Consider the following 24,787-nt stretch of genomic DNA (forward strand, 5'->3'; position numbering starts at 1 on the left):
TTTACCTCGCATAACCAATATAAATGCTGTCCGCTTACTGGCACGACTTGGTTCCGAACAATTTAATGGATATGAAGGTGGCTGGGTTCGAGTAGGTGATCTATTGTGAGTCATCCTTTATCTTTCAATTACCTTGCCTGACAGCTATCAGTGTTATGACCCCCTCATGTCCGCACGCCGTCTTCACGCCAGATAATTCCTTAGTTGTTGGCGGCTACTTCTATACCTTGGCTCACTTACCCTCCACGCTGAAAGGGCTCAAATTTTTTGAGGAGCACCAAAACATCTCTAACGAATCACCAGAGAATAATCATTACAAGGCGCTCGCACGGATCTTCAAATCATACGACAAACTTGCGACAGCGGACAAAGTCAAGCGTGTCTGGGCAACTTGCCAGGAGCCCGCGCTGGGTTTATAAGTGCTCTGAAGGATGTTGATAAGAGAGTGGCTGAAATCTTCTCCAACGAACCGGAATAGGCGGTAGTAGATGACACATGGGCGAACAACACTAGGCTCATACATAGGGTACAGCCACCTACAATGATGGCCACGGAGCCTGCTTGGATCCAAGCGCCGTGGGAGCGGGTATGAGCACTTAAAGCTCTTGTTTGTTTACGCATTGGCTAGGGTGCAATAGACTTGATGGACAGTTTATAGGTTCACTTGCATGCAATGTGAAGGATTAAGCGTTGGGATGTTAAGAGACAACTAGAGCGCTTTCTGTACTTACTAGTTCCTGAACCGCCTAGAAGATAATATAGTAAAACAATACATGGCAATACTCATACAGGCCTGGAGCCTTCTTTACCTTCTCCCTTGGACACAGCACTATATCGATCGCTTCGATTGGTAGAATATCCAAAAAATGCTGGAATCATAACTTTGAGTACATCTGTCTTCTATCCAACACTAACCATTGACCTCTATAGCCCATGCAACTGAATCAGCCCATCCGCCGCCCGTTTCCCCAACGCCTCCAGCGTCCCCAGACTCATCATTCGAGCGTGCTATTCTCAAGCCCAAAGGTAAGCTTTCACCGAGCCCTCAGCTCGATCGCCACCAATGAGTCCAGGCCCATATCCGCCGTGCTCACATTAATATCCACTTCCGCGTTTCCAAGCAACAACAGACCGAACAACTTCTTTCCAATTTCCCTTGCGAGCAGCTCCGCCGCCTCGGGGCACTTGAGCGCGCTCGGGTCTTTCCTGACTGCGCCAGGAAGGCGCGCAATCCGTCTGTTGCCGAGCTGGCTTGACTGGCACCGCCGCTGATGTTGTAGTATGCGGCTAGCCGGGCGTCGCGTCGCAGGCGGGTACTGCTGTTGGGATTGCTAAGAGAGATGCTCGGAATAACGCCGAGGAGGAAAGTGTTGGTCGAGCTGGGTTTCATCCCCAGCTCCAGCGCATTGAGCAGTTCAACCTCCTGCACAGGCCTCCACCCCGCCCCCTGCATCTTTCTCAACAGCTCCTGGTTCTCAGACAGATAGCCGACGCCCTCTATTGCGCCAAGATCAATCGCTGTGCACGGGAGATCCATGCTGGCGCGGTAATGCACAAACGCATCGAGAAAGGCTCGTGGTAACCTCGTGGAGGTTCCAATTCCCCTGGACCTTGGGCGCCGTGACGATATCCCAGTCCTCAATGCTCATCTCCCCGAACATCTGGTCGCGGAGAATCATCGACATCTTCAGCCGCGTCCCGCGCTGCGAGAGAGGTACGTTAGGGTTCTGGCGCCGTGTTGAACCATCCATACAGAGATCGAGCGGCCAAGGCCGCCGAGTCCTCCAACAAAGAGATACGAGCCTGTTTTGTCAAGCTGGAGGTGAAATACTCTGCACTATCTAAAGACGAAGACCGAACCACCCCTCCACTACCTAAAAAGCGCAAGTCCGAAGAGCAGCTAACCGCCCCAGTATAGGAGGAGCAATCTACAACCCCGAAGGAACAGCCTAAGAAAAAGCCAACGCCCGTGGTATACTTTTAGTATAATAAAAAAAATACTCTGACTATAAACAGTGTCGAGCGACATTTTAAGGCATCATACTTGCAGGACCACAAATGCAACTCGTGTGAAAATATGGAGTCTCACCATCAAATACATCTACAGAGACATGTAGAGGGAGTTTATCATCTTTCTACCTGATGGTTTCCTGGCAGCACTTGCAAGATTAGGCTGCTGCTCAATTGGATGACGTTTATTACATCCAACACAACACGACATCTACACAAGCCACATCTGGATGACTACCACCACCACTATGACGAACCGTCCATTCAGAGGTGTGCTTACACCAACACCGCCTGTGCGCATAATTGGATAGATACCCACGTGAGAATTTGAACGACGGTCCTGCGATAATTTAACAACTGGGAGGTTGTAACGCAACTTATCAAATTATTTTCGCTCACCCATGAGCGCACCATAAATTTAGTCTCAATTTCGACATCTGCTCAATGTAACCAAATGATGATTTATTCTTCTTTAGTAATTCGGCATTCTTATTACTCTGCATAGGCGGCAGTTAGCTCGAATGTTGAAATACAACACAGATGTTCAGCATAGCCGACCCCTTACCAAGCAACTCCAAGTTATACCCACGTGGGTTGGTAGTGAGCGTAGGCCAACAGTAGACTGGCAGTGAACGTATTGTTGTCTGCCCAAGGGGCAGAGACAAAGTAGGGCTGTGATAGCTTTCACTTCTCAAGCTACTTCATCTCTAATAAGGACCGGCGCCCCATATCCTGCAGAGTGAATGTGACACTGTCATTGCTGGGGCTGAAGTTCGCTTCGAGGTCCTGGTTCTGCGGGAGGCGGCTAAGCTGCCCGTGTACGACTGACGGGCGGATTTGATAGAACCAAGGGTGCAGAAGAGAAGTACGGGGTGAGATGAGACAAAGGGGGCCCCGTTCAACTGTTCGGAGACTACATCGTATTGCGTTGTTCAGGCATGTTGCATGCAATAGGTAATGTGTCCGTGATTGCTTTAGATGCAAATCGATTCCCGAAGCCAGTTTGGTAGACAGAGGGGTCGGATGGGGTTGGCGCAGATGTGAATGCTGATGATGCAGAGGCCATGTTGATGGCTGGTGTGCCTAGAATGACCGAGGTCGTCAGGGCTGTAGTATGTACAGCGAATGGCTTGTCCTCGTTTTCTAGGCCAAGACAGTGCCTAGTAAGTAGATAGATACCGTGTCAGAGGAATCTGCCGGCCGGCAAAAGTGGACCTGATAAGGACGAGCAACTCCAAACCCTCCAAGGTAGCCGACGATAGCTGAAGACATGGGACCTCGACTTGATCACCATCCTTGCGGGATGCAGCGAATGCGAATGTGCAGATGTGATGGCGTCAGCTGCATTTAACTGCATTGTCAGCCCCTGCCTGGCTACACCTATTTTCAACCCACCGATATGGAGCTCCCTATTTCGCCCACCAGGAGAGGTCAAACCAGCGCAAGGACCAGTATGAAGTCGGTACGGTGATCGAAAGACCGAATTTCTCGAAGTACCGATTGCGGTCTTGCAGATAGTACTTGAGAATATCCATCATTCGTGGAAAGTTGTACACATCTTCAGGTCTTCCACCACGGTCATCAGCTCCAGGGTATTCCCAATCAAGGTCAACGCCGTCGAAGCCGAAGCGGTCCATAAAGCCCATGAGCGAGGTAGCAAAGAACTCCATGTACCTGTACTGAGTACGTTATGCAGGAAGATGGTAGGTCAACACTCCCCGGGCCGCTATGCCGAGTTCTAACTTTGATAGGTGTATACTGCGCGGACATGGCGACGAAATATGGAATTCCCCTGGAGGCTCTGTATGAGTTGAACCCTGCTCTGAACGGGGATTGCAGTAGGCTCTGGCCTGGGTACGCTTACTGCGTCAGAAAGAGTTCGGCTTAGTGTCTTGTCAGGCTCTGGCTGATTAGATGTGGAGAGGACAGTAAATGGACAGTTACTTGGTAGTAAACAGGATTGTCCTAAATCTCACAGATATTTGACGCGCTGACGTCTACAAACTCCTTTATCATGCTTTATTTAGCCTCGCATTATATTCAGAAAATGTCAGCTTGGAAATATGCCTGTTTAGGTCATGACGCCTTTTTGGCTTAGCCGTATAATTTCCGATATTGTTGTACTGGGCACTTCTCCACATCAGATCTTCAAGTTCCCCCTTTTCTTTTCCTCGTGCAATTTAAAAGGAAGCAACACATTATCGCAGCATCAATCTACCAGTTCGTCACCATTTCACCAATGTTTTGACCTTGAGGGTCTTTGCGATTCCACGCTTGACATCCCCTTCAGTCGGGTTTTAACCGTGATTGAGCAAGAACGACCTCTCGCAGGACACGATAGTACTTCTTTCGGCATCGTCATGGCTTCTCACCTTCCACCAGAACTGTTGACGCATATCGCGCTCTACCTTGGAGAGGACCATTTATGTCTTATCAAATGCGCTCGCGTCTCCCAACAATGGCAGCCTGTATTCGAGCGACTTATTTACCACACTCTTAAATTGAAGAGCGATGATTTTCCACAAGGGAACTATATCCCTGTCGACGCTTGAGAGTCTCGCATCTGGTCCAAACCAACGTCGGCGCTCCTATGTTCGCTATCTGGAGTATACAGCCATCATGCCCCACAACATTCGTGACTATCAAGCGGTGAAACTTGAGGGATACCATGAACAGAACCCGATTCGAGCAATGACGAGGCATTTGGGACGGCCGTACGCTCTTTGTTTAAACTGTTCAACTCCTGGAGGGAAGGAATAAAGCTTTCGTTAGCCCTAGTCACACAGGGACGAGATGAGACACTTGAACCAGAAACAGAAACGAACGAAGACGCCGACCAATGGCAAGGTGTCATGGACGGAGAACAGGTTGTTAGTCCATACCGCGCCCGTTTTCCAGATAGTATTTCAATGCTACCTCAGGTTACCTGCGTTGATGAGCTATTGTACGACCGGATGTATAATCCATTATGGCCCGGCGCCATGTTGGAGATCGCAGAGAGCTGTTTGACCCTGCAGCGGTTACACTTGACCTTGCAGGACAGTGTACGACCAGATCATCTTGAATTCATGCGTGAACGTAGACAAGGTAGGTACCAATGACGTCCATTGCGTTCTAGTCTGCAGCCTAACATCGGACACAGCATTGGCAGCTGGACTCGCGCGGCTTCCATCAACCTTGCGGGAATTCAAATGTGACTGTGAATTAGAACACCCATGGTCGAATATTCTTCCCTCTCTAGATCTTCGGCATCCAAACTCCAAGATTGATGGACTCTCTCCAACTCTACGCCTTCTCTCATGCAATCTGGGAAAGCTAAAGATATCAGGAATGTCTTTGGATATGGACTTCCTTTTTTCCTTTGGATGACAGTGGTAACCCCACCTGTGATGCATCATCCCTTTATTGGCCTTACTTAGAGTCGATCAACTTGGATGGTGTTCCAGAATATTTACCCTCTGGTATGAACCCACTTCCTGCCTCGATTACTTTTACCAAACATTAGCGGCTAACAGACAGTCGTCATAGGCGAATGGCTTCTTCACTATGAACTTTTGCCTGAAGACGCAGAGGACGTCCCTGAGCCAGCAACGGGGAATAAGATCTTCGAGAGCAGGTGGCTGCTCGAAGAGGACAATGCCACCCGTGATAAACCAAAGCCCGAGCACTTCCACCGTCTTTTCATCTCGCTCGGATATGCCGCGCGGCGTATGCGCTGTCTGAAATCCATAAATGTGTTCCTGTGGAGTGGCCGAGGACCGAGCTCGAGTTTCATGGCGGCTGCACCGCTTCCAAACAACGCCTGATATTCCGGTCTGATTCAGCGTATAGGCCGGATCAGCGGGTTGCCACTGCGTGGGGGTTCTTGCTGGATGCGATGGATGTTCAGGATACGTGGCCGCTGGAAGATTATCATTCGGTGGTGTGCGAGGTAACTTTGGATCGGTTTGCTTTTGATGAGTAGGTAGATTGAATCATTCCGTTATGTCAGTCTCCAATTTCGCCTATCATCCCACACTTGCCTGAAATGTATTGTCTATCTAGTGGCCTAACGCATGTAGTTCATATCCTCGCCACTTAAACTCTGAAAGCAACATGCCAATACATCTTACTCAACATCAAGCTGGCTTCCTTGTTTAGCGGTCTGCGCTGCAGGACCTGAATGAATTCTTGGTCGATCACTCATTCCTTGACGCCAATTGTAGGTCGGCACGTGGGACTATCGGATACCTAAATTTGATCTCAGAATATCCTCTTAAGACCTCCGGGACCTTAAGAAGGACTCCTCTGGCCTTATCTGGCAGAACCCTTCATGCGCATACGGCGCGATATAGTTTAGCACAAACATATTGCCCCCTTACAATATATTATTATATCCTTGATCTCTAGTTTCAGAATTTAGTAAAACTTTTTTTACTGATGTGACGGTTAGAAGGCCGCCGAAAGGGGCTACTTCGGCGGCTGTTTTAGGCGTCTCTCTAACCAGCACATAGCCTACTAAGGAGCGGGTGCTGTTACCGATAGGATCTCTATTCTCTAAGTGATTCTCTTTTCGATAGGTTCTTCGTTAGATACAATGAGGGGTCAAGTTCTCAGGAGTTGAGTAGTACGGCAGACTATTAGAACAAAACTGCAACAATAAAAATTTCACGTCAGCGCTAGTATAGGACCGGCAGAAAACTACATACATAAAATTGCTTGCTTAGTTTCACCATGAAATACGGCAGACTATTAGAACAAAACTGCAACAATAAAAATTTCACGTCAGCGCTAGTATAGGACCGGCAGAAAACTACATACATAAAATTGCTTGCTTAGTTTCACCATGACTAGCAGTTACTTGTCCTGAGTACCACGAAGAGGTGCAAGCCTTGCCCAGGGTGCTGTACACAGGGTCTGTACAACTAGACATGCTGGTTCTGGTGCTGAGCTTGCGAACAAATGAAAACTCGTACGTACCTTATAGCTGGATAGGGTTATTAGCCCCCCCTTCTTCATCATCATCCAAGTTGATTGGATTGTCAGCTGCACCTGCCTCGCCTGGATCTGCATTAAGTAGGCAACCTCTATTCCCCTGGGGTTGACCATTGCCAACAGCACCTACGGCCAGCCAATTCTTATCTCGTACGGAGCAGCGAAGTCCATGGTCAGGCCACTTGCAGTTGCCGCAAGCTCCCCCAAATGCCCCTGGAACATGGCGGCATTCAGGAAAGGCAAGTTGGCCTCGTACATTTTGGCAGGATGTACAAGGGACCTCCAAATATTGCCCCCGTGATTGAATAAGAAGGGCATTAATGTACGAGTCTCGTCTGCTATCAACCCGCACAGCAGTGACTTTGCCAGTATTCACAGCTATTGCTTGGCTTGAACGGGCTACAGAGGCACCAGAAATGTCCTTCTACCCTCGACATTGACAAAATGTTTTCCAAACCCTAACCTAGAAAACACTAAACAAAATCTGCCTAGTGCCCAAAAGAGTGGGTATTGAATTGAAAAGAAAGGTTCCGTATCAAACCTGTACCTGTGAACGAAAACTTGGTATTCCATACGTCACGCTGAGGAGATTAGCCTAAACACCGCTTTCCTAGATACCAGTAAAACCCCGCTATAGGGAACCCCGACATAGGGAATACCCCGTTATAAGGAACCAGCCACCGTGCCAAATTAAAACCCCATACAAAATCGCACAAAACCCCGTTATCCGCAACATGCAATTTTTTTTCCCTTCTCTTATACAAATTTCCCTATATCGAGGTATTGTTTTCCACTTTTCTTCCGCCTTCCTTAAAAAATGGCAAAACGCGTTGCTATTACAAACCGCCAGTGGTCTGCCCTTCGTGCTCAACATAAGCTAAGGCCCAATTTGACCGGCATACAGCTATCTAAGTGGTTTAAAGAGGTGTTTAACCACAAGATCTCTATATCCACCGTGTCACGGATTCTCTCTTCAAACTTTGACTGGCTGGATACTGCAAGAGATCACCAGTTAGATACCAAGAGGCACCGCGCAGAGAGCTGGCCAGAGCTTGAGCAGGCACTTTATGAATGGATCCAGCGGGCAGAGACTCGAATCACAATATCTCAAGACCTTATACGTGAAAAGGCACGCCAATTCTGGCCGTCTATCTATCCAGAAAAGGAGATGCCTCAATTCAGCAATGGCTGGCTCTGTCGCTTCCAAAGCCGTCGAAATATCTCTTCAAACACTCGTCATGGTGAAGCTAGCAGTATCTCTATAGATGTGGATATAGAGATGCATTCTATTCGCCAGGCTATAAACCAGTATTCGCCTAAGGATATCTTTACTTGCGATGAAACTGGCCTATATTGGAGGATGATACCTGATTAAAGCCTTACAACTTGCTCTATACCTGGAAGGAAGAAAGATAAGGCACGGATTACAGTTCAATTCTGTACAAATATGGACGCCTCTGAACGCCTTCCTATCTGGATTATTGGAACTGCAAAGAAACCACGCGTTTTTCAAGCTGCTGGAGTGAATATTGAGAACCTTGGGTGCTATTGGAGGTCTAACAAGAAGGCCTGGATGGCTGGAAAGATCTTCAAAGAGTGGCTTCTCTGGTTTGATGCTAAAATGACTGGAAGAAAAGTTCTTCTTTTAATGGACAATTTCTCTGCTCATGAAGCAGCTTTCAAAGAGGTCTCCTTGCAGCTTTAGAATACATTAGTTGTGTGGCTGCCGGCCAATTCAACAGCAAAATACCAGCCACTTGATCAAGGGATCATACGCACATGGGAAGCTTACTGGAAACGCAAGTGGTTACTCTATGTAATGGCTGAATTTGACCGTGGCTATGATCCAGTGGCCACAATGACACTTTTACACGCTGTACGATGGGCAATTCAAGCATGGGAGGTGGATCTGACTTGCGAAGCTATTCAAAACTGCTTTACAAAGGCCTTGACCACTCAAGACAATATGGAAATGGTCAACATTCAGCTCCTAAATGAGCTTCAAGCAGGACTGGATCAGCTAGCAGTATCCAATATCCGAGAAATCATGAAGATTGACCAGTTCCTAAACCCGATAGAAGAACAGGTTACTGATGATTTAGAGGATTTGGATACTCTTATTCTTTCCCAATTTAGTGCTGAAGAAGCCGAGGAATCTGATAATAAGGAGATCTTAGAAGCGCTTCCTAAGGTCTCTGCAAATGATGCTTTAGAAGCACTCTACAAGCTACGCTTGCATGAAGAGCAGCAAGTAGCTGGAAATTAAACTCTTCTTCGGGAACTTCTACACCACGAGCAAGTATTGATGGAGAGGAAGATGCAGAATCAGTATCAAACTGATATCCAGAACTTTTTTTCCCTTGAATAGGGACTGTATTTACTGAAGGACTGAAAAATATCTTCATGCAAGCGGCCGAGCATTTTCGCTATAAGGAATACCCCGCTATAAGGAATATAAACCGCGGTCTGAATTGATTCCTTATAGCGGGGTTTTACTGTAGAACATATTTTAAACCCGAATGTTTACATACAGTCAAGACATTCATAGGCAATCTGATATGGAAGGTATGGTATGGAAGACGGCGGATGAATCATTTTGATTATCAGTAATACCCAAGTTTGCCTGCAGAGGCTGCGAAGTCGTCATTGATCATTATCAAAATACCTTTTCTAACAACCTGCGGGTTAATTATAATTGCTCTGCTACGCTCGCTTCGCTTGCTCCGATGCGCAATGAACGCCCTCTGGAATCCGGATCTGCGAACCAGCTTTGGCATGGTTAATAATGCTGGCGCGAGAGCCTGGAACCACTAATTGCCTGTCTGCCATTGCTGAGTGTTATTTGGTACAGGTTATATAGAATATTCTGGAATATTACGGTGGCAAAATCAACAAGTATATAGTGACCGTGGCCCCCAGGCCCCTGTTTTACAGAGAGACTAGAAAATAGAGTAAGTCGGAAGATGGTTGAGTAGCACTTGGGAAAATAGCATGCAGCATAGAATAAGATTTGTTAATTCAACCACAAAAATGTCAAGCCGCCTGATCTATGGCCAAGAACTACTTTATTGCTACTGGTAGCCGCACTTGTCGCCCGAAAGTCTGGTGGAAGCCAGATCAAGCGCTGCCCGCTGCGAGTCACCCATTTCTTATGTATGAATATTTCATTCCCTGACTGTTTAATGGAGAGGTTGCAAGCTTGGTGGTTCAAAGAAAGTGAACCATGGTCAGTATTGAGGCAGCTGTTATCTGGGAATGACAAAGTAGTTACACCTATGTCAAGATGATGTTTATGCTTCTCAGCACCAGAGGCCGCGTCCCAGAGCCGGATGGTCTTGTCTTTGGAAGCGGATGCCACCGTCTGCCCGTCAGGTGAGAAGGCCACGGCGTAGACCGAGCCCTGATGGCCCTCAAGGACCTGCTTCGCAGCGCCGGAGGCCGCGTCCCAGAGCCGGATGGTCTTGTCTTTGGAAGCGGATGCCACCGTCTGCCCGTCGGGTGAGAAGGCCACGGTGTGGACCGAGCTCTGATGGCCCTCAAGGACCTGTATACATGGATCCCAGGACTCCTGCATTATATATGCCTGCTTTATACAATCAAGCCGCTGATCCCAGTAGAGTCTCTTACTCAAACTCTTTCGAGGACAGAAGACAAGTGCGGCACTATATGCTTGTAGAGGTGCCTTCTGTATTATCACAGCATTAGTACTTGCAAATCTTTCAGCCTCCCTATAGATAGCCTGATGTTGGCTCTGACAAGATGCAAGCTTCCTGAGGCTTAAGATCCCATGCCGGAGCTCACCAATAAGGCCAAGGCTTTCTAACCAGTGGAGGAGATGTTTCTTGAAGAAATCAGATATCTGATCATCTGCTGATTCGGGCCTCTCCAGGGACCTAGAATTGATAAAATGGTCCAACCAATATATGCAGCTGTATTGCATGTTAGACAGTGGATCAGGCTGTGGTTGAAGAGTTACTATCTCAGAGATTGTAGCTCCTGGATTATTAATGCTGTAAATATTGCGTCGTAGTTTGGCTGAGAGACTCTGCAGAGACTCGCGGAATATTCTGTGATGTATTGCAGAGGGTCCATACGGGAAAACAGCTGCTGATACCTTGTCATCACTAAGGTAGTCTTTGGCAGATTGATGTATAAGGTAGACATGGTCATCCCGAATTGTAAGGAATGATCCGCACATGCCCACAATATTCTCCAAGTCATCAGAGCCGTATTGTTGCCTCTGCAAGCCAGATAAAAGACATAATTCCTGCAGATGGAGTGGTCGGTATCCAAGTGTAACAATTGAAAGGACTAATATGGATAACTCGCGATCTGTCCTCAAAACATTGTATTTGTTGAATCATTCGGTCATAGAGTGGAGTTAAGCCTTGAGGAATTCCCTCTAACAGCTTAACCATTGTTGCCGAACGCCGGCACTTCTGCATTTCTTGGACCACCAAGGCCACCCATAAAAATGTGCCATCTGATTTTTTAAATAGTTGGTCCTTGACCTGTTGCAAAAGAATTTTGTTGCGTTGGAGTGCTGTCAGCTGGGATACTTTGTAATTAATATATACTGCCACAGCGTTGGAGATATGATTTGCATTTAGCTCCAAGCTGAGCTTATTCTTCTGATTGTCAAACTCCAGTGCTTGCTCGATGTCGTCTCTATTACGGCTCGAGACAACCCACTTTACTTGAACGAATGAAGTCGACTTCGTCGCGGTAATGAGTTGGAGTAACTCAGGTAAATCAAACTCACACTCGTCAAGCGCATCGATCAACAGAAATATCGTGGCTTTTGTTGAGCTTTGTACCATTTTTTTGAAGATTGCGGACAAGCTGTAGAAAGTGTTTCCACTTTCAAACAGCTTTGGGTCGGTGTCATATCTCTCTCGCAGATGGGAGATTAATTGTGGCCGTTGTTGAATCAGTATATAGATCAAACTCCGCAGGATGCTAATAGCATTATTCAGCTTGGGATCGGTTGCTTGGCACAGAAAATAAGCAATTAATTGCGATGGCTGTGACTGGGCTTGCTGTAACAGTTCTTTGATAATCCCAATCATAAGCATGGTCTTGCCCTTGCCAGGATCTCCCTTGATCCAAAGCAACTGGCTCTCTGAGTTGGTATGCCATTTCCGAAACTCCGCGTTATTTAGGACCCATCGGAATGAGTCATCCAATAAACCGCCCTTTGTGGCCTCAATGCGTAGTCGCTCGGTTTCTGGATCAGTGACCAGCAAGTCTCGCAGGCAGGCCTTGTCTTCACCTGTGAAGACTGGTCGAGTTAGTCATCATCCAGCATGCCAGAATAGGGTGACATAGCAACTTACCTGTCTTGAGACTTGGTGATTGTGTAGAAGACTTTGGGGTTATCTCCGACAGCACTGCTTTTGCAAACGCCGCTGCCGTCGCTGCTGCGTAAGGCTGCCACTCTTTATTCTTTCGCTCGTCGCCATAATCACAAACCCCTCGAATATTTCCCACTGGGATTTCATTCATGGCACCCGCGGCCTCCATTTCCAGGCCAATCACATTGTATGTGTCTCGCAATTCGTCCCGATCTTGGCTACTCTTTAGCAACTTATCCCCGGACCCGATCGACCCGTACCACACGCGCGTGCGTTCAGCGTCCGGTCGACGTGGTCGTGAGACTGGTGCATCATCGCCAGATAAGTAAAGAACGTCTTTTTCTTGGCCAGGGTCACAAAACCTTGTGTTTTTGTTTGCTATATCATTATAGTATCTCATCACGGCTGCGACATCTTGTTGTTTAGCCTTGAGCTGGCCAATTGCGGAGCGCACAATATCCTCTGTCTCAGGCAGCGAGAATCCGTATCGCGATAACACAAATTCTCCTGGACCCTTCCGTTTTCCCAATCCATACGGCACTATGGCTGGATTTTCATTGATCGAAAGTGCGACAATAACATCACCGAGTCGAATATCACGCGGAGGGGAGCATGAGAGGTTTGGCAGGCCTGCAGCAACTCCTACCAGTAGCCCGAACCACAGGTTCGGAAAGAATCTCTTGACATGGCTTGCAAGAGAAGTTGCAGAACCCACGCCATATATTTGACCAGCAGCAAACGTGGCGATCACCACGTTATGCCCATGAATCTCACCACCGTGGAACACATATTTATCGCCCGGACCGACTGGAAACCCACCTGTATGGACTCTATCTAACATATGCAAGGCAGCTTGTACCTCGATCTCAAGTGGAGCGATCCACGCGACGGTGTAGAGGTTCGGGTCGAGGGCGGGCATCTTGCAGGTTGGCGGTGAACTGGCGGATCGCAGGACGGGAAAGCCCGAAAGCGGGGCTATGGAGAGGAACGTAGAGTGGCGGTACCTGGGTGGACTTGTGCTTAGCTTTGAGCTGCTTGCTGATATTCAAGTGGCCTATAATCGGAAGAGGTCATTAGTGAGCGTACAATAGTGTAGAAGATGGAAGAGAAGGAAGCTGAGATGCGGGCGCTTATGCTGATTATGAGCTAATACAGGTGCTTTAGCTGCATGGCCTGCTGCACGAAACCTGAAGCCCAAACCTACACTTGCTGGCCACTTTGAATGGAGCGACAGTAGTAACATTGCGATCAGAAACCAGAAGCCTGAATATACTAAAGAGATCAATATGTGATTAAATGCTGGGCCTTGAGGTGAGTTAAGTCACCAGGACTAAATTGTCTCTCAATAGATCTCAAGCTAGTAGACTTTCCTGGACGAGAAGTACACACTCTTTCCGGATTTCATCGCTGCTCAGACTCGCCGCACGCGGCAATTGTACGTCAAGAAGCTTTTGTGCCTCCCTCACTCTCCTTTGCATTTGGACAACAAATTCGGCAAGACTCCTAGCAATAATATAGATCGGCCGTGTCGAAAGTACGCCCTCGAGTCGTGTGCGTGCATATCAGATGCCATGGTCTAAACGGCGAGGAGCAGGGGCTGAGTCTGATTCTATTAGAGCATTGGCAACAAATTCCTCTTTTGTCATATTCCCACTGTCCACGAGCGTCTTTTTCTCCTCCAGCTTCTCCAAGGCCTCATCATACTTATCCAAATCGGTTTTCTTTAGCGCTGCAAATTCTCCAAGCTTTGCTGCGTCGTCAAATTCCTTCTCACGCCTCGCCCACTCAGTAGCTCCCAAATGTCGGCGCAGCTGCGTAAAAGGAAAGCTGCGGTGGTCGTTGAAGCCAGATAAGAGGAGCATGTGCAGCCACATGGACCCGGACGCTTGCGACCATCTGACAAGACTAGAGAGCTCTTTCTCTTTATGCTCTGACATTTTTGCCTCTTCCTCCTCTAAGACACGTAAGAAAGTCTCTAGGCATTTGAAGTACCGGGACGCAATCTTGGGCGGCTCGTCATCCTTGCAATCCCACGCGCTGTTAACGGGCCTGTCTTGTAGAAGCCACCACGGTGCTGAGCCAAACAGTTGGGTGGGTCCGATGTATGACCACTCAAGATCCACTACCCCAATGACTGTCAGGTCTTCCCTACCACGGACAATCAGGTTCGCCAAGCCGAGATCGTCGCAAATCAGCTTAAACTTGCAGTGGTCATATTTCGGGTGGACCAAATCAGGTATCAGGCCTTCTAGGACCTTAAACGCCATGTATTTGTTTTGAGCATCGTATGGACCAACAGTCGAGTTCGGCTGATGAACGAGCTGCTCCCAGTCCTGCTTAATAACATATTGAAAATACTTTGTCGTCGTCGCAAACCCCTGGGCTCGGTCACCTGGGCATATGCTTAGTTGACGCGCTCGATCACAGCATTGGGAAAACATATAGGCGTACCAAAAGTGTCAACTCCCCCATTTTGTAGGATGCTGTGCGCCTTAAATGTGAGCGGCCGTGGCGGTGTAGGACCTTGGGCTTCAGTCTGTGGCGACGGCAGGCTGCCGATCTGGTCAAAATCAAGCATGAAAAGCTGAAGCAGAAAGTTCGCCAACTGCCTGTAGATATATTCAATATCACTATTGCTGATGTCTTCCCGCATGACTCTGCTGGGACGCTTGGTGTTCGGGTCCTGGAGAATGTCGCTAAGGCTCACACCGTCAATGAAATCCATCATAATAAACGGACCTAGACCAAGTGGGTTGGTGGCGGCGGAACCCCACGCCTGTACCTTGGGAACAGGAATGGTGGTCCTATCATGGATAAGGTTCAGGGCCGTCACCTCCATGGCAACCTTCTCGTCGGCGTAGTTGTCGCAGACCATCCCCACACGAGGGAAACGAACCATCCAGGCAGTGCTGTCACTGAAGACCATCTTCATTCCAGCGTTAAATGCACCATGGTGAAAGGTACCGTCAAGTTGACACGGAAGCTTGTTGGGATGGAAAGTTGACACCCATTGGCAGAGACGGCCCGTTCTGTATGTTTCGTTGACTTTATCAACCCAGAGCTCGCCCTGCACCTGGTGGACGAGATCGATAAGCGCGTTGGTCTCCATAATAATAAAAAAGCTTCAATTTCTGTGGAAGAGCACCGGGAGAATATGACTTTAATGACTGAGTGAACTGGTCGAAGGAAGCGCGAGGGAGGGTGGGCTGCGACCCGTTTTTATGGTTGGCTGTGAGGTTTCAGTGCCTTACCTAGGCGTCACAGCAGTATTTTCTTGGCACGGCGTCCATCGCGATGCGTATCCTAGTATCAAAGCGAGTCAAATTGCAGTCTCATCAATCTACGATTAAAAGCTACAATTATGATTTTAAAAATAGAAAGTAAGTTTGACTTTGTGGCAAATTCTGGACTAATTTGGTCAAAAATCGCCCGAGCTAGTTAGATCCCGCGTACACCTAATTCTGAGTAGCTATACTATATTGAGATGAAGAAGATCTGTAGCTTCCGCGAATGCCAGCAGGATCAAGCTTAGTCAAGAAAAAGCGACCACGATACGTAGGACCACCAACGCATACCCCGACGAGTAGGCCCCACTGGTCTACAAGCGGAAATTCCAAGACAGTAAAGACAGTAACAACTGGCAAAAGGAAAGTGGGTGTTAACGATGCAACGATGGAGAAAGCTGTCCTTCTGGTTACAGGCCACTTGCGAGGCCATGGAGGACTGCTAGCAGGATCTTGGTATCCCCATGTCTAGCCAGAGGCGCTTTTCTGTTATTGATAATTGTCAGCACATAGCGGGCCCAGGGTTTAACTATTGGCAGGGTTGTGGGGTCAGGACGAACAGCAGCGCCAGCCTTTTCCTTAGCGGCCTTTTCTTCGGCCTCACGTTTCTCTCGCTCCTCTTTGAGCCTACGACGCTTCTCGATCGAGGAGTTGGCGGTATCAATCATCTGTCCCACGGCAGCGCTCCCAGAATTGCTGAGCGCATCATTGACTTCCTTTCGCGCGTTAGAATTGATACCAGACATCATGACAAGATGCAGTGCGTTGAGTTGTGGTTCTGTTGTGGCGAAGCTAAGCTAAGGCTCAAGGTAAACGGAGAGAGTGATTAACAATGATTTCTTAGTGAATGAGGAATTGAAGACATCGATTTATGGGACAACATAGGGTCATTTATATCGCCTTTTGTGAGCAGCTTTAATGCCTCATTGATAAGGAGTTATTATTGTTGACAGAGTAAGAGACCTGCATGGAAGCAGCCGACTCCCCAACAGTCTGGATAGGAGCCGTGCCACCTTGTTCCCAGGCGCAAACAGGAGCAGCGATCAAAGCGCGTTGGTCGGGTTGCCTTGGCCAATCAGTAACCTTCCTTAATAGAAGGCTCAGGTTCTTGTTCACCCTGCTCTATCTCACCCTGCTCTCTTTCACCCTGCTCTTCCTCACCCTGCTCTTCCTCACCCTGCTCTATTTCATCTTGCACCTTTCCACTCTACTCTTCATCCTGCCTTGAGCTGCGGTATACCCTATGTTTAGAAACCACCCCTAAGATAGCCATGTACTCTCACTGGCCGTGTCCTTATTGTTTTGAAGATCAGAAATCTCCTGAGGATTTGAAGGGTCACCTGAGCATCACAAAGGTATTCACAATCGTATGACTTTAATTCATTACTCATATTGGATAGCCAAGGTGCAAAAGAGCTACTCCAGTAACTGAATCAACTGAAGATGGTGAGCACGATTGGAAGTGTCCCGTGAGAGAGTGTGGGAAGTCATACGATCAGAGGAACAGTTTACTACGCCATTACCATTGGCGTAAGCCTCTCTCTAGAATTCGAAGGACATCGCTAATCTAGTATCAGATATCAGGTGCAACCTGACCTGTGTGTGCGGCAGAACACTCCATAACCTCCGGTCGCTTGAGCTACACCTGGACAAATGTCAAGCAGTACAATCACCCGACGACGATTCAAGTGCACGAGCGAATCAGATTCAGGGAGAAAAATCAAATCTACGCAAGCGAGCATCTAGTGAGTTGGCTAGTGCATTTGCAGAAAGGCAGCATTTATCTCACGCGAAAAAGCGCAAAACTTCCAGCTTGAGTTCCCTCAATTTTTCCGCGCCCTGTGTTTCAAACGAAAAGTTAAGGTCTCGAGATATAAATGATGCTATACCATTGAACGACTCAAATGCCTTCTTTACTGATCTAGATCTGCTAAACTTGGATGGCTTTATGTTCGGCGCACACCTTTGGTCTGAAGAGAACTTTGTTGTACCGGAATTTTGACTCTAAAGGTTCGGTTCTGCCGGAAAATCCGCTCCGAGTAAAGCCCCGAGGCCAACCCCACTTTCTCCGACTACCCAACATCATCGAACAACATGATGGTCGAGCCGAGTTCAAGTGAACTTCAGGAAACTTTTAGCTCACGGAGCCAACGGCCATTTGTGTTAGAAAATTCTGGAGTAGTTTTGAATGATGAACTAGCAAGAACTATTCCACATGGCATGACTGTTAGGCTTCATGACGCTCTCCACTTTAAGTCTCCTGATGACACAGTAGGTTGCTTATCTGGCCCGCACAACAGGAAAATAACTAATGCGGTAGGCAAAGAGACTTCGAGGTGTCCTTAATGATTACTTCTCTCCAGGAACGTACAGTATCGGGTCGCTTGCGCAAATAACGAAATTCTCGGAAGGTCGATGGGCCATGTGGGACGGTCAGGGCGACGATAACAGGCTGTTTGCATATATTCCATTTCAGGACATGTGTATACGTCAAAAATCTCATCTAACGACAGTAACGCGTGGGTCTATGTGTGTGATATCTTCCATAGCCACTAACCTGACCTCTTTTCCAGCTGACCAAGCTAATATACTTCTTAGCGTTCTCTGTTCACCTCTGTGTCCTGCACTTTATATGATTCCAGCATGCCGGGAATGCATTGTCTTAGGCCTGCCAATCAAGGGCAATAAATAATTCACCCCTAGTCCAAGGTCATTTTGCTCCCAGTTCACGTATACAAGCCATCCATCCGGCCGAAGTTGTTGAACTCCTCAACAAATTTATCGTTCACCTTCATGGCCTTCACTAGGTGCCTGAAGGTGACTTGAGTCTTTTCGACAGAAGCCAATGCTTGGGCGATGGCGGTAAGATTTTTGATCTATGGCAGCAGGTTAGCTCCGTATACGGACATCGTCGAGGTGTTGTGACTTGCCTCTCGGCCGTTAAATTTCATCGATGCTAGATGCTCGAGTTCGCTTCTCTCGATCTTGGCGGGCCCTTGGGAGGTGCGAGCCTCCGCAAGGAAGCTTATCCAAATATTCCGCCGCGCTCCCTGCGTCAATTCTGGATACTTGATCTTCAGATGGATTCGGCTCAGAACGGCCTCGTCAAATTCCATGACGCGGTTGGTGGTCAGAAAGAGGACACCCTCATAGTATTCGAGTTTCCGAAGGAAGACTGTCACCAGGCGATTGTGATTACCCTGGTACGACGCGCGATTCTCCATAAACACATCGGCTTCATCGATCAGAAGGATCGTGTTGAGGTGCTTTGCAATTCTAAAGATTCGATCAAGGGACATCTCTAGTTGCAGGGGATCGCTATAACCAGCCATTAATTCGCCGGCCGTTACCTAACCAATGAGCATCCAACTGGAACATCTGCTGAATGGGTATCGCCTACCGAATAGAGCGGGTTCTTGGATCCCTCCGCTATCGCCTCGGCCGTCAAGGTCTTCCCAACTCCGGGCGGACCACTGGGGCCGTTAGAAAAGGGATCTTCTTCGGGAACTTCATGGCTTACAACAAGAGGACATTGAGCCCCCGGCCCTTCCCTTTGATAAAATCATCAAAGATCACGTCTTGGTTGCCGGACAAGCGAGATGTTGTCACTGACAGCAGGATTTCTTTCGTGTCCTCTGGAATTTGCAAGTGGTCAGATGAGGCGGGGGACCACTGAACATCCGCCAGGTCGCCGACTGCACACTCCACTGCGTGATTGAGTCAGCCTCATCACGTGGATGCAGGGAGAGCACTCACGAAATATCTTCTCGTTGAAACTGAAACAGCGAACCGTCGGACAGCATATGAGACACTCCTTCTCGGTGATCGAACGTTGGTCTTTTCCATTGCCCTTAAATTCTTCGAGCTCTTCTCGGCGTTCTTCCTCTCTAAGAGAAAGGCCGTGGGTGATCGAAGGGGCTTCCCAGCAGTCGGAGACTCGTGGGCGACGGTAGTTTGGCATCATTTCACGAAACAAGGACGCATCGATTGCCACGCGACTATCAATATTCAATGCCAGTGGCTTCCCATCCTTCATGATGAAGGCTTTGCCCTTGCAGTGTTGGATTAAGATGCCTGTGCTAGAGTGTCCGATGAATTGGCTGAACTTGTGACCGCGTTCCACCAGGTTCTGAGTGATCTCTTTGCGATCCGGATGGTATTGGAGAGGAAATGCATCCAGGGTGTGAATTGGTTTGCGCCCACGAAACTTGACGACGCCCAGCTCGATCCCTACCTCACCAAATTCATGGTCATCATGGTCAAGATAATGACATTCGAGTTTGAGGTGCGTGACGTCTCTTCGTGTTGTCTCTTCTGCGGCGTCGAAAATTACACATCGAGATTTTTCGGTTCCCAAACACTTCGTGTACAGGTGACATCCCGGTTTGAAAAGAAGTCCAAGAAGATCATAAGTGATCTCCCCGCGGTGCAACAATGGAGTGAGCCGTTCCACTGTCGCTGCGTATGCCTCATCGATGTGGTTGATAAGGAGACGGAGGTGCTCCACGCTCTCTGGATGGCTTCTCGCATTTGGCTGCAATTTGCCTGGAGCTGCGCAATTTGTGTATGCGTCTGGGTCAGCTGGGAAAGAGGTCACCAGGCTGGGGGAAATGATTGCATCAGTCGTGGGGGAGTCTATTCCGGTTAGACGGTCGCCATGAGTCAATTGGTTGAGCATAGACTTGAGCTCCGGCAGAAAATGAAACAAGACAATTTGTTCAATCTGCTCTCAGGATTAAGCTTCCAGCATTGGTTCAAGGTGTCGAATTCCTTACTGAGGGCTTGGGTTCCATTACACTGACTGCCTTGACATTCACTAGTACCTCTCGGAGGAGGTCGCGCAGAGTCTCGGACTTCACATCAACGTATGTAGTGGACTTCTTGGATCTCGGATCTGTGTCCATCTGAGATTCTATCCCGGCTGAGATATCCACTGTACGTACCGATATGTTCGCGAATGACAAATACATATCCACTAAAATCATCCACTTCCGGTTCAATTGATTCGACCATCTTGTATTTCAAGATGTCTTCGTCCCAGCTATTCAGGGGTCAGCAGTCCTTCATAGCTATGCGTAAACACGGAGACGTACATTTCCAACACCTTCTTGAACCTGGCCTCGCATGGTTCAGTGATCCCCGGCGACGGACCATTGTCAATGTCAGTATAGTCCGACTGATTTCTGGTCTCAACAGCGTGTATCAACTCCTTCTCTAGTTCGTTGGCATCAAGTGGCGGCGTGCAAGGCCCGAAGATACAGGAGTGGCTGACTGCCCACCAGGCCATGTGGCGGGGTTGGACAATGCTTCTTTCACCAAATGGGCTACCACTGGCTCCAGCTCGCTAAGGACGATACTTGGCGAAGGCTTTTTTCCATCCGCCTGGTCAACAGGCTGGGGGCTTGAAGTGGAGGCGTGAACGTCTGGCTGAGCAGGCACCATATTGGTTCGTCAACAAACAAGAGGTAAGATGCACTTGAAATGGCTTGGTACGATAGAGCGAGAGTTTGAGAGTCAATGACAACAACAAAAGCGAATCCACGAGGAAACCTGCCCCTTTTATATCCACTGTGGACTGCGAGACATTGGATATCAATTCCCGGTTTCCTAGCTACCTTCCTTCGCCTTCCGATCATTCTGATTTGACTAGCACGGGAAGCATAATGCGGGGATGCATGGTCATACGAAATTGTACCGCGAGATGCGCAATGGAGGGCTCGAACGTGCTGGAATTTGCGGGCTCTTCCAAGTAGAAGCACCGGCGAATACGTTCCATCTGCAGCCATTATCACCTCCAATATAATCAAGTTCATGCAGGGCAGCTCGTTAGTTACTACTATGGGTCTCCTTGATACGTTCTAAACCCTTTCCAGCTCGCATTCTGAGCGTAGATCAACGTGTGGCTTGAGCCTGGGCCCCTGGAAGCTTCCCAGTTCTCCATGTAGCTCGCTAAAATCGGACAATGTTTACCTATGAGCCTACATATAATGCTCGGATGTAGATCTGTTTTGGACAGCGATTCAGGGTCATGCTCTCGACGGTACTACACTAACCCAATGCAGTATAGATCAACCTCGCGAGCATTAAATAGGCGAGGTTTTCCGACAACTTCCCAACGCTTTTCCAGCATTTTTCCAACATAATCCCAACGGCTTTACCTGATTTCTCCAACACAATTTTGTCCGACGTCTACCGTGGAAACTAACACCCAACATCATGGCTCTGGAATCACGACACAAGCCGCTGACTGTCCAGCCTGCGCTCGCTAAACTTCGTGACTCTTCCGTCGTCATCGATCGTCGTGGCGATTTCAACAAGGAAGAGAGGAAGCGAGCTGTTGAGGCCGAGATTGTACTGGAACGGGGCCAACCAGCCCCAGGATCGAGAGGCGAGAAGAACAGGACAAAATACTGGAAATTCCTTCAGAAAGTTAATGAGCTATCTGGTCGGGCGATGGTCCTCCTATCCGCTGTTGCTCTTGGATTGTCCGCTATAGGGAACATGAGGGAACGTGTGCGAATCGATTTACCTTACGAAATCAACGCGCTAAAGGAAACACTCCTGAACCCGACCCTACTGCGCCTTGCTCATCCTGATGGCGTCCCGGTGCCGACCGATGACCCAGCTCTTCAGTCACGGTTGACAGCGCGTCCTCCTAAGGAGCAGAGTAGGTGATCATTTGAGTAAATACAGTGTCAAGAAGCTAATACAACTTTCCAGATACAACTGGTCTTGAAATCACGTCCCATACTGCATCTCAGCACAATCCCACAAATACATTAAAGCATCTGCAATCAGTGTCGTTGAACCTCCAACTTAGAGACCTCGTCGAATTTCTCCAGCAATACGAAACGAGCAATCAACAGTTGCACATGGAGTGTCCATTTATCGGAGACCCTTTGCCCTTCATCCGATTCACCTTTGGAGAACAGGCGGAACTCCACGCGACACTCGAGTTTTCCCAGCCGTTGGCGACCCTTTTCATTCAGTATGTCATGAATCGAGGAGCGGGTTAAGTTTCCGGTTACGCTTCTTTTCATCGGAAGTATCGTACGGCGGGGTTGCCGAAAAACATGCATGTTTGGCCTTCTTTCACTTCGATTATTTCCAGGCCAGTCTCGTCTGTTCCTGTCACAACATTTGGCACAGGTTGAGGTGTGTTGGGCCCAGTAACTCTAACTGCCCCCGCGGAGCCCTTTTTATAGACAAGGACGGCTATAACCGATGCATCGGTGATTGAGAAGGACTTTGGGAAGGACTTCGCTGGATCGATCGTAACATTCTTGGAAGTCTGTCCACTAATGGTTACCGTCTGTTCGTCAACCTAAGCATTTATATTGAAACACATACCAATTCTCGGGCGTGGTTCTCAAGTTCTGCGTCGCTAGGCTCAGAATTCTCGATGACTTTGATCTGGTTCGTTGCTGGCATAACCCAAGACGCTGAATGGGCTCAATTGATCGAGGTCCAGAGCAAGAATGCTGGAAGCAGACAGTGATCTTTCTTCGAGACGCTGGTGTTATGCTTGGATGTGGAGTTCGCAAGGAGATACTATAAAAATTCCCTTCAACTAGGAGGTTTAGTTGATAGTTATTAATATCGGAAAAGACATCTTACACTGTTGTGTGCAGCGTGTTTACTGAACCTGAAGATACCCAAGACGCGGGGCAGTGATGACGAGAAGTGCCTGACGAAAACCACATGACGAGGGGCCGCAACGAGGTCTGACCCGCTAGTTACTAATCATGTGTCGACAATTTCCCCGCCATTTTCCAACAGATTACCAACGGCCTACCAACCTTTTTCGCGTATGTGAGAACGTTATTATGTATGCTAATAACGCCTGTCCAAGAACATCACAAGCTTGCTGTCGAATACAGGATGAGTAGCTTACTTAGAGTGCTTATAGGACAAGGTACTGTCGCCCTTGTGAGTCGGACCAAAGATGGACCTTCTACTGATATTCCAACTTACTGCATCAGCAGCAGCCTCATTCAGCTCTGGGGCGAACCTTATGCTTTGGCTCTTGTCCATCGGAGGTTTGGACTGGCGAGCGTTCGACAAAAAGCTACTCATCATTGCTCAGGCCGTTATAGGCGGACTTATTGTTATCGGCTCAGTCGTTTCCTGCTACCTCGCAATTCAACAAGCAAACTTCAAGGCTGGTAGGTATTCCAGATTGTTCATGTACATCTACCTAGACTTACCCGTTTCTCAGATGTGCCCTGGGTGATACTACAGCTAGAAGTAGGCTGTTTACTGCTCTTAGCAATATTGAACGAGGTAAGAACAAAGAGTTTGAGCGAAAGGGTGATAGTAACCTTCTTCAGTATTTAGGTATTTCTGCTTTGCTGTCCCGGTTAACTCATATCTTGGCTGTGTTCTCCTTCGTCGGTACACTGGCTACTCTGCTGCTGTCGACATGCTCTCAGGTGCGATCCTCGGATTGTCTACCGCTGGCTTAACTGTCGCTTACATTTTACTCTAGGAGCATCGCAATATTTTTCTTTCGTTGTTTACGATTATCAGTCTCGCAAGCCTTAGCTTCGTTCATGCCCAGTTTATTAGATTCTGGATAATATGTGTGAAGCCAGGACATATGCACGCAAATGCTTTCAAACTATTCTGGCGGTATCCGTGTCGCACGGTTTATAAGCACCAGCAAGCGTTGTGGGTAGCCTCAATAGTGTCGATAGGATTGTTCCTACTTCTACTAGGCTCCATGATTTTTGCGTGTGTGAAACCGTGCCTGTGGACCCAGCTAACCACGGTATGCATCTTCACTGCACCTTCATCACTCATCACTCATCTCGTTTATAGTTCCAAATCGCTATAATAACGTAATCCACGGGCGAACCGCGCTTACGGGCGAACCGCGCCTTTTCTGCCACTTCCCCATGTCAACATCTTCAACGCGTTACCTCTTTACCAATTCTCTATAAAATGCCTCTATCTAAAGAATCCCGCATGCAGATGGCTATTGCTGCTTCAAAAACTGGAAAAATAAAAAAAATAAAAAGGGCTGCTAGGACCTTTAGTGTGCCTGAATCCACCCTTCGTGAGCGGCTTGCAGGTGTCAAACCACGATCAGAAACACGTGCCAATAGCCATAAGTTGACAAAAATTGAAGAGGAAATACTTGTGAAGAAACTATTAGATGCTGAT

General features: G+C 48.1%; 14 protein-coding genes across 14 annotated transcripts; 6 read left to right on the forward strand and 8 right to left on the reverse strand.

The window, feature by feature from the left end:
• Positions 1-1,034: 1,034 nt before the first annotated feature.
• Positions 1,035-1,537, reverse strand: BDV17DRAFT_296408 (beta-ketoacyl reductase; the record flags this gene model as incomplete). Its single annotated transcript, XM_073763285.1, has 2 exons — positions 1,035-1,210; positions 1,264-1,537. 2 exons carry the CDS (start codon positions 1,535-1,537, stop codon positions 1,035-1,037), a joined length of 450 nt encoding a protein of 149 aa, XP_073610234.1.
• A 1,882-nt stretch (positions 1,538-3,419) lies between these two features.
• Positions 3,420-3,780, reverse strand: BDV17DRAFT_296409 (glycoside hydrolase superfamily; the record flags this gene model as incomplete). The annotated part of the gene is made up of 2 exons (XM_073763286.1): positions 3,420-3,689; positions 3,754-3,780. The coding sequence occupies 2 exons, from the start codon at positions 3,778-3,780 to the stop codon at positions 3,420-3,422; spliced, it is 297 nt and encodes a 98-aa protein (XP_073610235.1).
• A 1,198-nt stretch (positions 3,781-4,978) lies between these two features.
• Positions 4,979-5,816, forward strand: BDV17DRAFT_296410 (uncharacterized protein; the record flags this gene model as incomplete). Its single annotated transcript, XM_073763287.1, has 2 exons — positions 4,979-5,054; positions 5,539-5,816. The coding sequence occupies 2 exons, from the start codon at positions 4,979-4,981 to the stop codon at positions 5,814-5,816; spliced, it is 354 nt and encodes a 117-aa protein (XP_073610236.1).
• A 2,765-nt stretch (positions 5,817-8,581) lies between these two features.
• On the forward strand, positions 8,582-9,419 carry BDV17DRAFT_244174 (uncharacterized protein). The gene has a single exon (XM_073756016.1). The coding sequence runs from the start codon at positions 8,804-8,806 to the stop codon at positions 9,248-9,250; it is 447 nt and encodes a 148-aa protein (XP_073610237.1). The 5' UTR covers positions 8,582-8,803; the 3' UTR covers positions 9,251-9,419.
• Positions 9,420-9,879: 460 nt separating this feature from the next.
• On the reverse strand, positions 9,880-11,717 carry BDV17DRAFT_244176 (WD40 repeat domain-containing protein). Its single transcript, XM_073756017.1, has one exon. The coding sequence runs from the start codon at positions 11,180-11,182 to the stop codon at positions 9,998-10,000; it is 1,185 nt and encodes a 394-aa protein (XP_073610238.1). The 5' UTR covers positions 11,183-11,717; the 3' UTR covers positions 9,880-9,997.
• BDV17DRAFT_244236 (nucleoside phosphorylase domain-containing protein) lies at positions 10,947-13,607 on the reverse strand. The gene is made up of 3 exons (XM_073756019.1): positions 13,543-13,607; positions 12,321-13,484; positions 10,947-12,265 (listed from the first exon to the last, which is right to left on the reverse strand). The coding sequence occupies exons 2-3, from the start codon at positions 13,255-13,257 to the stop codon at positions 11,205-11,207; spliced, it is 1,998 nt and encodes a 665-aa protein (XP_073610239.1). The 5' UTR covers positions 13,258-13,484; positions 13,543-13,607; the 3' UTR covers positions 10,947-11,204.
• Positions 13,608-15,663, reverse strand: BDV17DRAFT_244235 (phosphotransferase family protein). The gene is made up of 2 exons (XM_073756018.1): positions 14,790-15,663; positions 13,608-14,730 (listed from the first exon to the last, which is right to left on the reverse strand). The coding sequence occupies exons 1-2, from the start codon at positions 15,445-15,447 to the stop codon at positions 13,901-13,903; spliced, it is 1,488 nt and encodes a 495-aa protein (XP_073610240.1). The 5' UTR covers positions 15,448-15,663; the 3' UTR covers positions 13,608-13,900.
• A 427-nt stretch (positions 15,664-16,090) lies between these two features.
• BDV17DRAFT_296414 (uncharacterized protein) lies at positions 16,091-16,368 on the reverse strand (the record flags this gene model as incomplete). Its single annotated transcript, XM_073763288.1, has 2 exons — positions 16,091-16,108; positions 16,183-16,368. 2 exons carry the CDS (start codon positions 16,366-16,368, stop codon positions 16,091-16,093), a joined length of 204 nt encoding a protein of 67 aa, XP_073610241.1.
• Positions 16,369-16,701: 333 nt separating this feature from the next.
• BDV17DRAFT_244595 (uncharacterized protein) lies at positions 16,702-17,834 on the forward strand. The gene is made up of 3 exons (XM_073756023.1): positions 16,702-16,977; positions 17,023-17,152; positions 17,200-17,834. The coding sequence occupies exons 1-3, from the start codon at positions 16,894-16,896 to the stop codon at positions 17,622-17,624; spliced, it is 639 nt and encodes a 212-aa protein (XP_073610242.1). The 5' UTR covers positions 16,702-16,893; the 3' UTR covers positions 17,625-17,834.
• On the forward strand, positions 17,507-18,406 carry BDV17DRAFT_244684 (uncharacterized protein). The gene is made up of 3 exons (XM_073756024.1): positions 17,507-17,893; positions 17,943-18,151; positions 18,221-18,406. Exons 1-3 carry the CDS (start codon positions 17,717-17,719, stop codon positions 18,312-18,314), a joined length of 480 nt encoding a protein of 159 aa, XP_073610243.1. The 5' UTR covers positions 17,507-17,716; the 3' UTR covers positions 18,315-18,406.
• Positions 18,349-20,909, reverse strand: BDV17DRAFT_285454 (ATP-binding protein; the record flags this gene model as incomplete). The annotated part of the gene is made up of 9 exons (XM_073760713.1): positions 18,349-18,470; positions 18,549-18,972; positions 19,023-19,095; positions 19,143-19,329; positions 19,379-20,145; positions 20,305-20,345; positions 20,398-20,516; positions 20,566-20,663; positions 20,902-20,909. The coding sequence occupies 9 exons, from the start codon at positions 20,907-20,909 to the stop codon at positions 18,349-18,351; spliced, it is 1,839 nt and encodes a 612-aa protein (XP_073610244.1).
• A 696-nt stretch (positions 20,910-21,605) lies between these two features.
• On the forward strand, positions 21,606-22,477 carry BDV17DRAFT_244390 (uncharacterized protein). The gene has a single exon (XM_073756021.1). It carries the CDS (start codon positions 21,839-21,841, stop codon positions 22,295-22,297), a length of 459 nt encoding a protein of 152 aa, XP_073610245.1. The 5' UTR covers positions 21,606-21,838; the 3' UTR covers positions 22,298-22,477.
• Positions 22,478-23,252, reverse strand: BDV17DRAFT_244389 (uncharacterized protein). Its single transcript, XM_073756020.1, has 2 exons — positions 22,973-23,252; positions 22,478-22,913 (listed from the first exon to the last, which is right to left on the reverse strand). Exons 1-2 carry the CDS (start codon positions 23,051-23,053, stop codon positions 22,659-22,661), a joined length of 336 nt encoding a protein of 111 aa, XP_073610246.1. The 5' UTR covers positions 23,054-23,252; the 3' UTR covers positions 22,478-22,658.
• BDV17DRAFT_244544 (uncharacterized protein) lies at positions 23,046-24,604 on the forward strand. The gene is made up of 6 exons (XM_073756022.1): positions 23,046-23,537; positions 23,605-23,787; positions 23,841-23,905; positions 23,953-24,054; positions 24,111-24,392; positions 24,443-24,604. The coding sequence occupies exons 1-6, from the start codon at positions 23,453-23,455 to the stop codon at positions 24,464-24,466; spliced, it is 741 nt and encodes a 246-aa protein (XP_073610247.1). The 5' UTR covers positions 23,046-23,452; the 3' UTR covers positions 24,467-24,604.
• The last annotated feature ends 183 nt before the right edge of the window (positions 24,605-24,787 follow it).

The sequence above is a fragment of the Aspergillus undulatus genome (assembly GCF_047715775.1).
Source record: "Aspergillus undulatus strain CBS 261.88 unplaced genomic scaffold BDV17scaffold_92, whole genome shotgun sequence".
In the NCBI taxonomy this organism is placed as follows: Eukaryota; Fungi; Ascomycota; class Eurotiomycetes; order Eurotiales; family Aspergillaceae; genus Aspergillus; species Aspergillus undulatus.

Bases quoted from the DNA above. Each gene is read 5' to 3' on its own strand.
- BDV17DRAFT_244595 (XM_073756023.1), top strand. From the start codon at position 16,894: ATGTACTCTCACTGGCCGTGTCCTTATTGTTTTGAAGATCAGAAATCT. The intron at 16,978-17,022 runs GTATTCACAATC...CATATTGGATAG, and splicing joins GTCACCTGAGCATCACAAAG to CCAAGGTGCAAAAGAGCTAC. The intron at 17,153-17,199 runs GTAAGCCTCTCT...ATCTAGTATCAG, and splicing joins ACTACGCCATTACCATTGGC to ATATCAGGTGCAACCTGACC.
- BDV17DRAFT_244390 (XM_073756021.1), top strand. From the start codon at position 21,839: ATGGCTCTGGAATCACGACACAAGCCGCTGACTGTCCAGCCTGCGCTC.
- BDV17DRAFT_244174 (XM_073756016.1), top strand. From the start codon at position 8,804: ATGGCTGAATTTGACCGTGGCTATGATCCAGTGGCCACAATGACACTT.
- BDV17DRAFT_244176 (XM_073756017.1), bottom strand. From the start codon at position 11,182: ATGTGCGGATCATTCCTTACAATTCGGGATGACCATGTCTACCTTATA.
- BDV17DRAFT_244684 (XM_073756024.1), top strand. From the start codon at position 17,717: ATGATGGTCGAGCCGAGTTCAAGTGAACTTCAGGAAACTTTTAGCTCA. The intron at 17,894-17,942 runs GTAGGTTGCTTA...CTAATGCGGTAG, and splicing joins TTAAGTCTCCTGATGACACA to GCAAAGAGACTTCGAGGTGT. The intron at 18,152-18,220 runs GTGTGTGATATC...TATACTTCTTAG, and splicing joins ACAGTAACGCGTGGGTCTAT to CGTTCTCTGTTCACCTCTGT.
- BDV17DRAFT_244544 (XM_073756022.1), top strand. From the start codon at position 23,453: ATGCTAATAACGCCTGTCCAAGAACATCACAAGCTTGCTGTCGAATAC. The intron at 23,906-23,952 runs GTAAGAACAAAG...AACCTTCTTCAG, and splicing joins TCTTAGCAATATTGAACGAG to TATTTAGGTATTTCTGCTTT. The intron at 24,393-24,442 runs GTATGCATCTTC...TCTCGTTTATAG, and splicing joins TGTGGACCCAGCTAACCACG to TTCCAAATCGCTATAATAAC.
- BDV17DRAFT_244389 (XM_073756020.1), bottom strand. From the start codon at position 23,053: ATGCCAGCAACGAACCAGATCAAAGTCATCGAGAATTCTGAGCCTAGC. The intron at 22,914-22,972 runs GTATGTGTTTCA...ATTAGTGGACAG, and splicing joins AGAACCACGCCCGAGAATTG to ACTTCCAAGAATGTTACGAT.
- BDV17DRAFT_244236 (XM_073756019.1), bottom strand. From the start codon at position 13,257: ATGCCCGCCCTCGACCCGAACCTCTACACCGTCGCGTGGATCGCTCCA. The intron at 12,266-12,320 runs GTAAGTTGCTAT...TAACTCGACCAG, and splicing joins ATCACCAAGTCTCAAGACAG to TCTTCACAGGTGAAGACAAG.
- BDV17DRAFT_244235 (XM_073756018.1), bottom strand. From the start codon at position 15,447: ATGGAGACCAACGCGCTTATCGATCTCGTCCACCAGGTGCAGGGCGAG. The intron at 14,731-14,789 runs GTACGCCTATAT...GCATATGCCCAG, and splicing joins TGGGGGAGTTGACACTTTTG to GTGACCGAGCCCAGGGGTTT.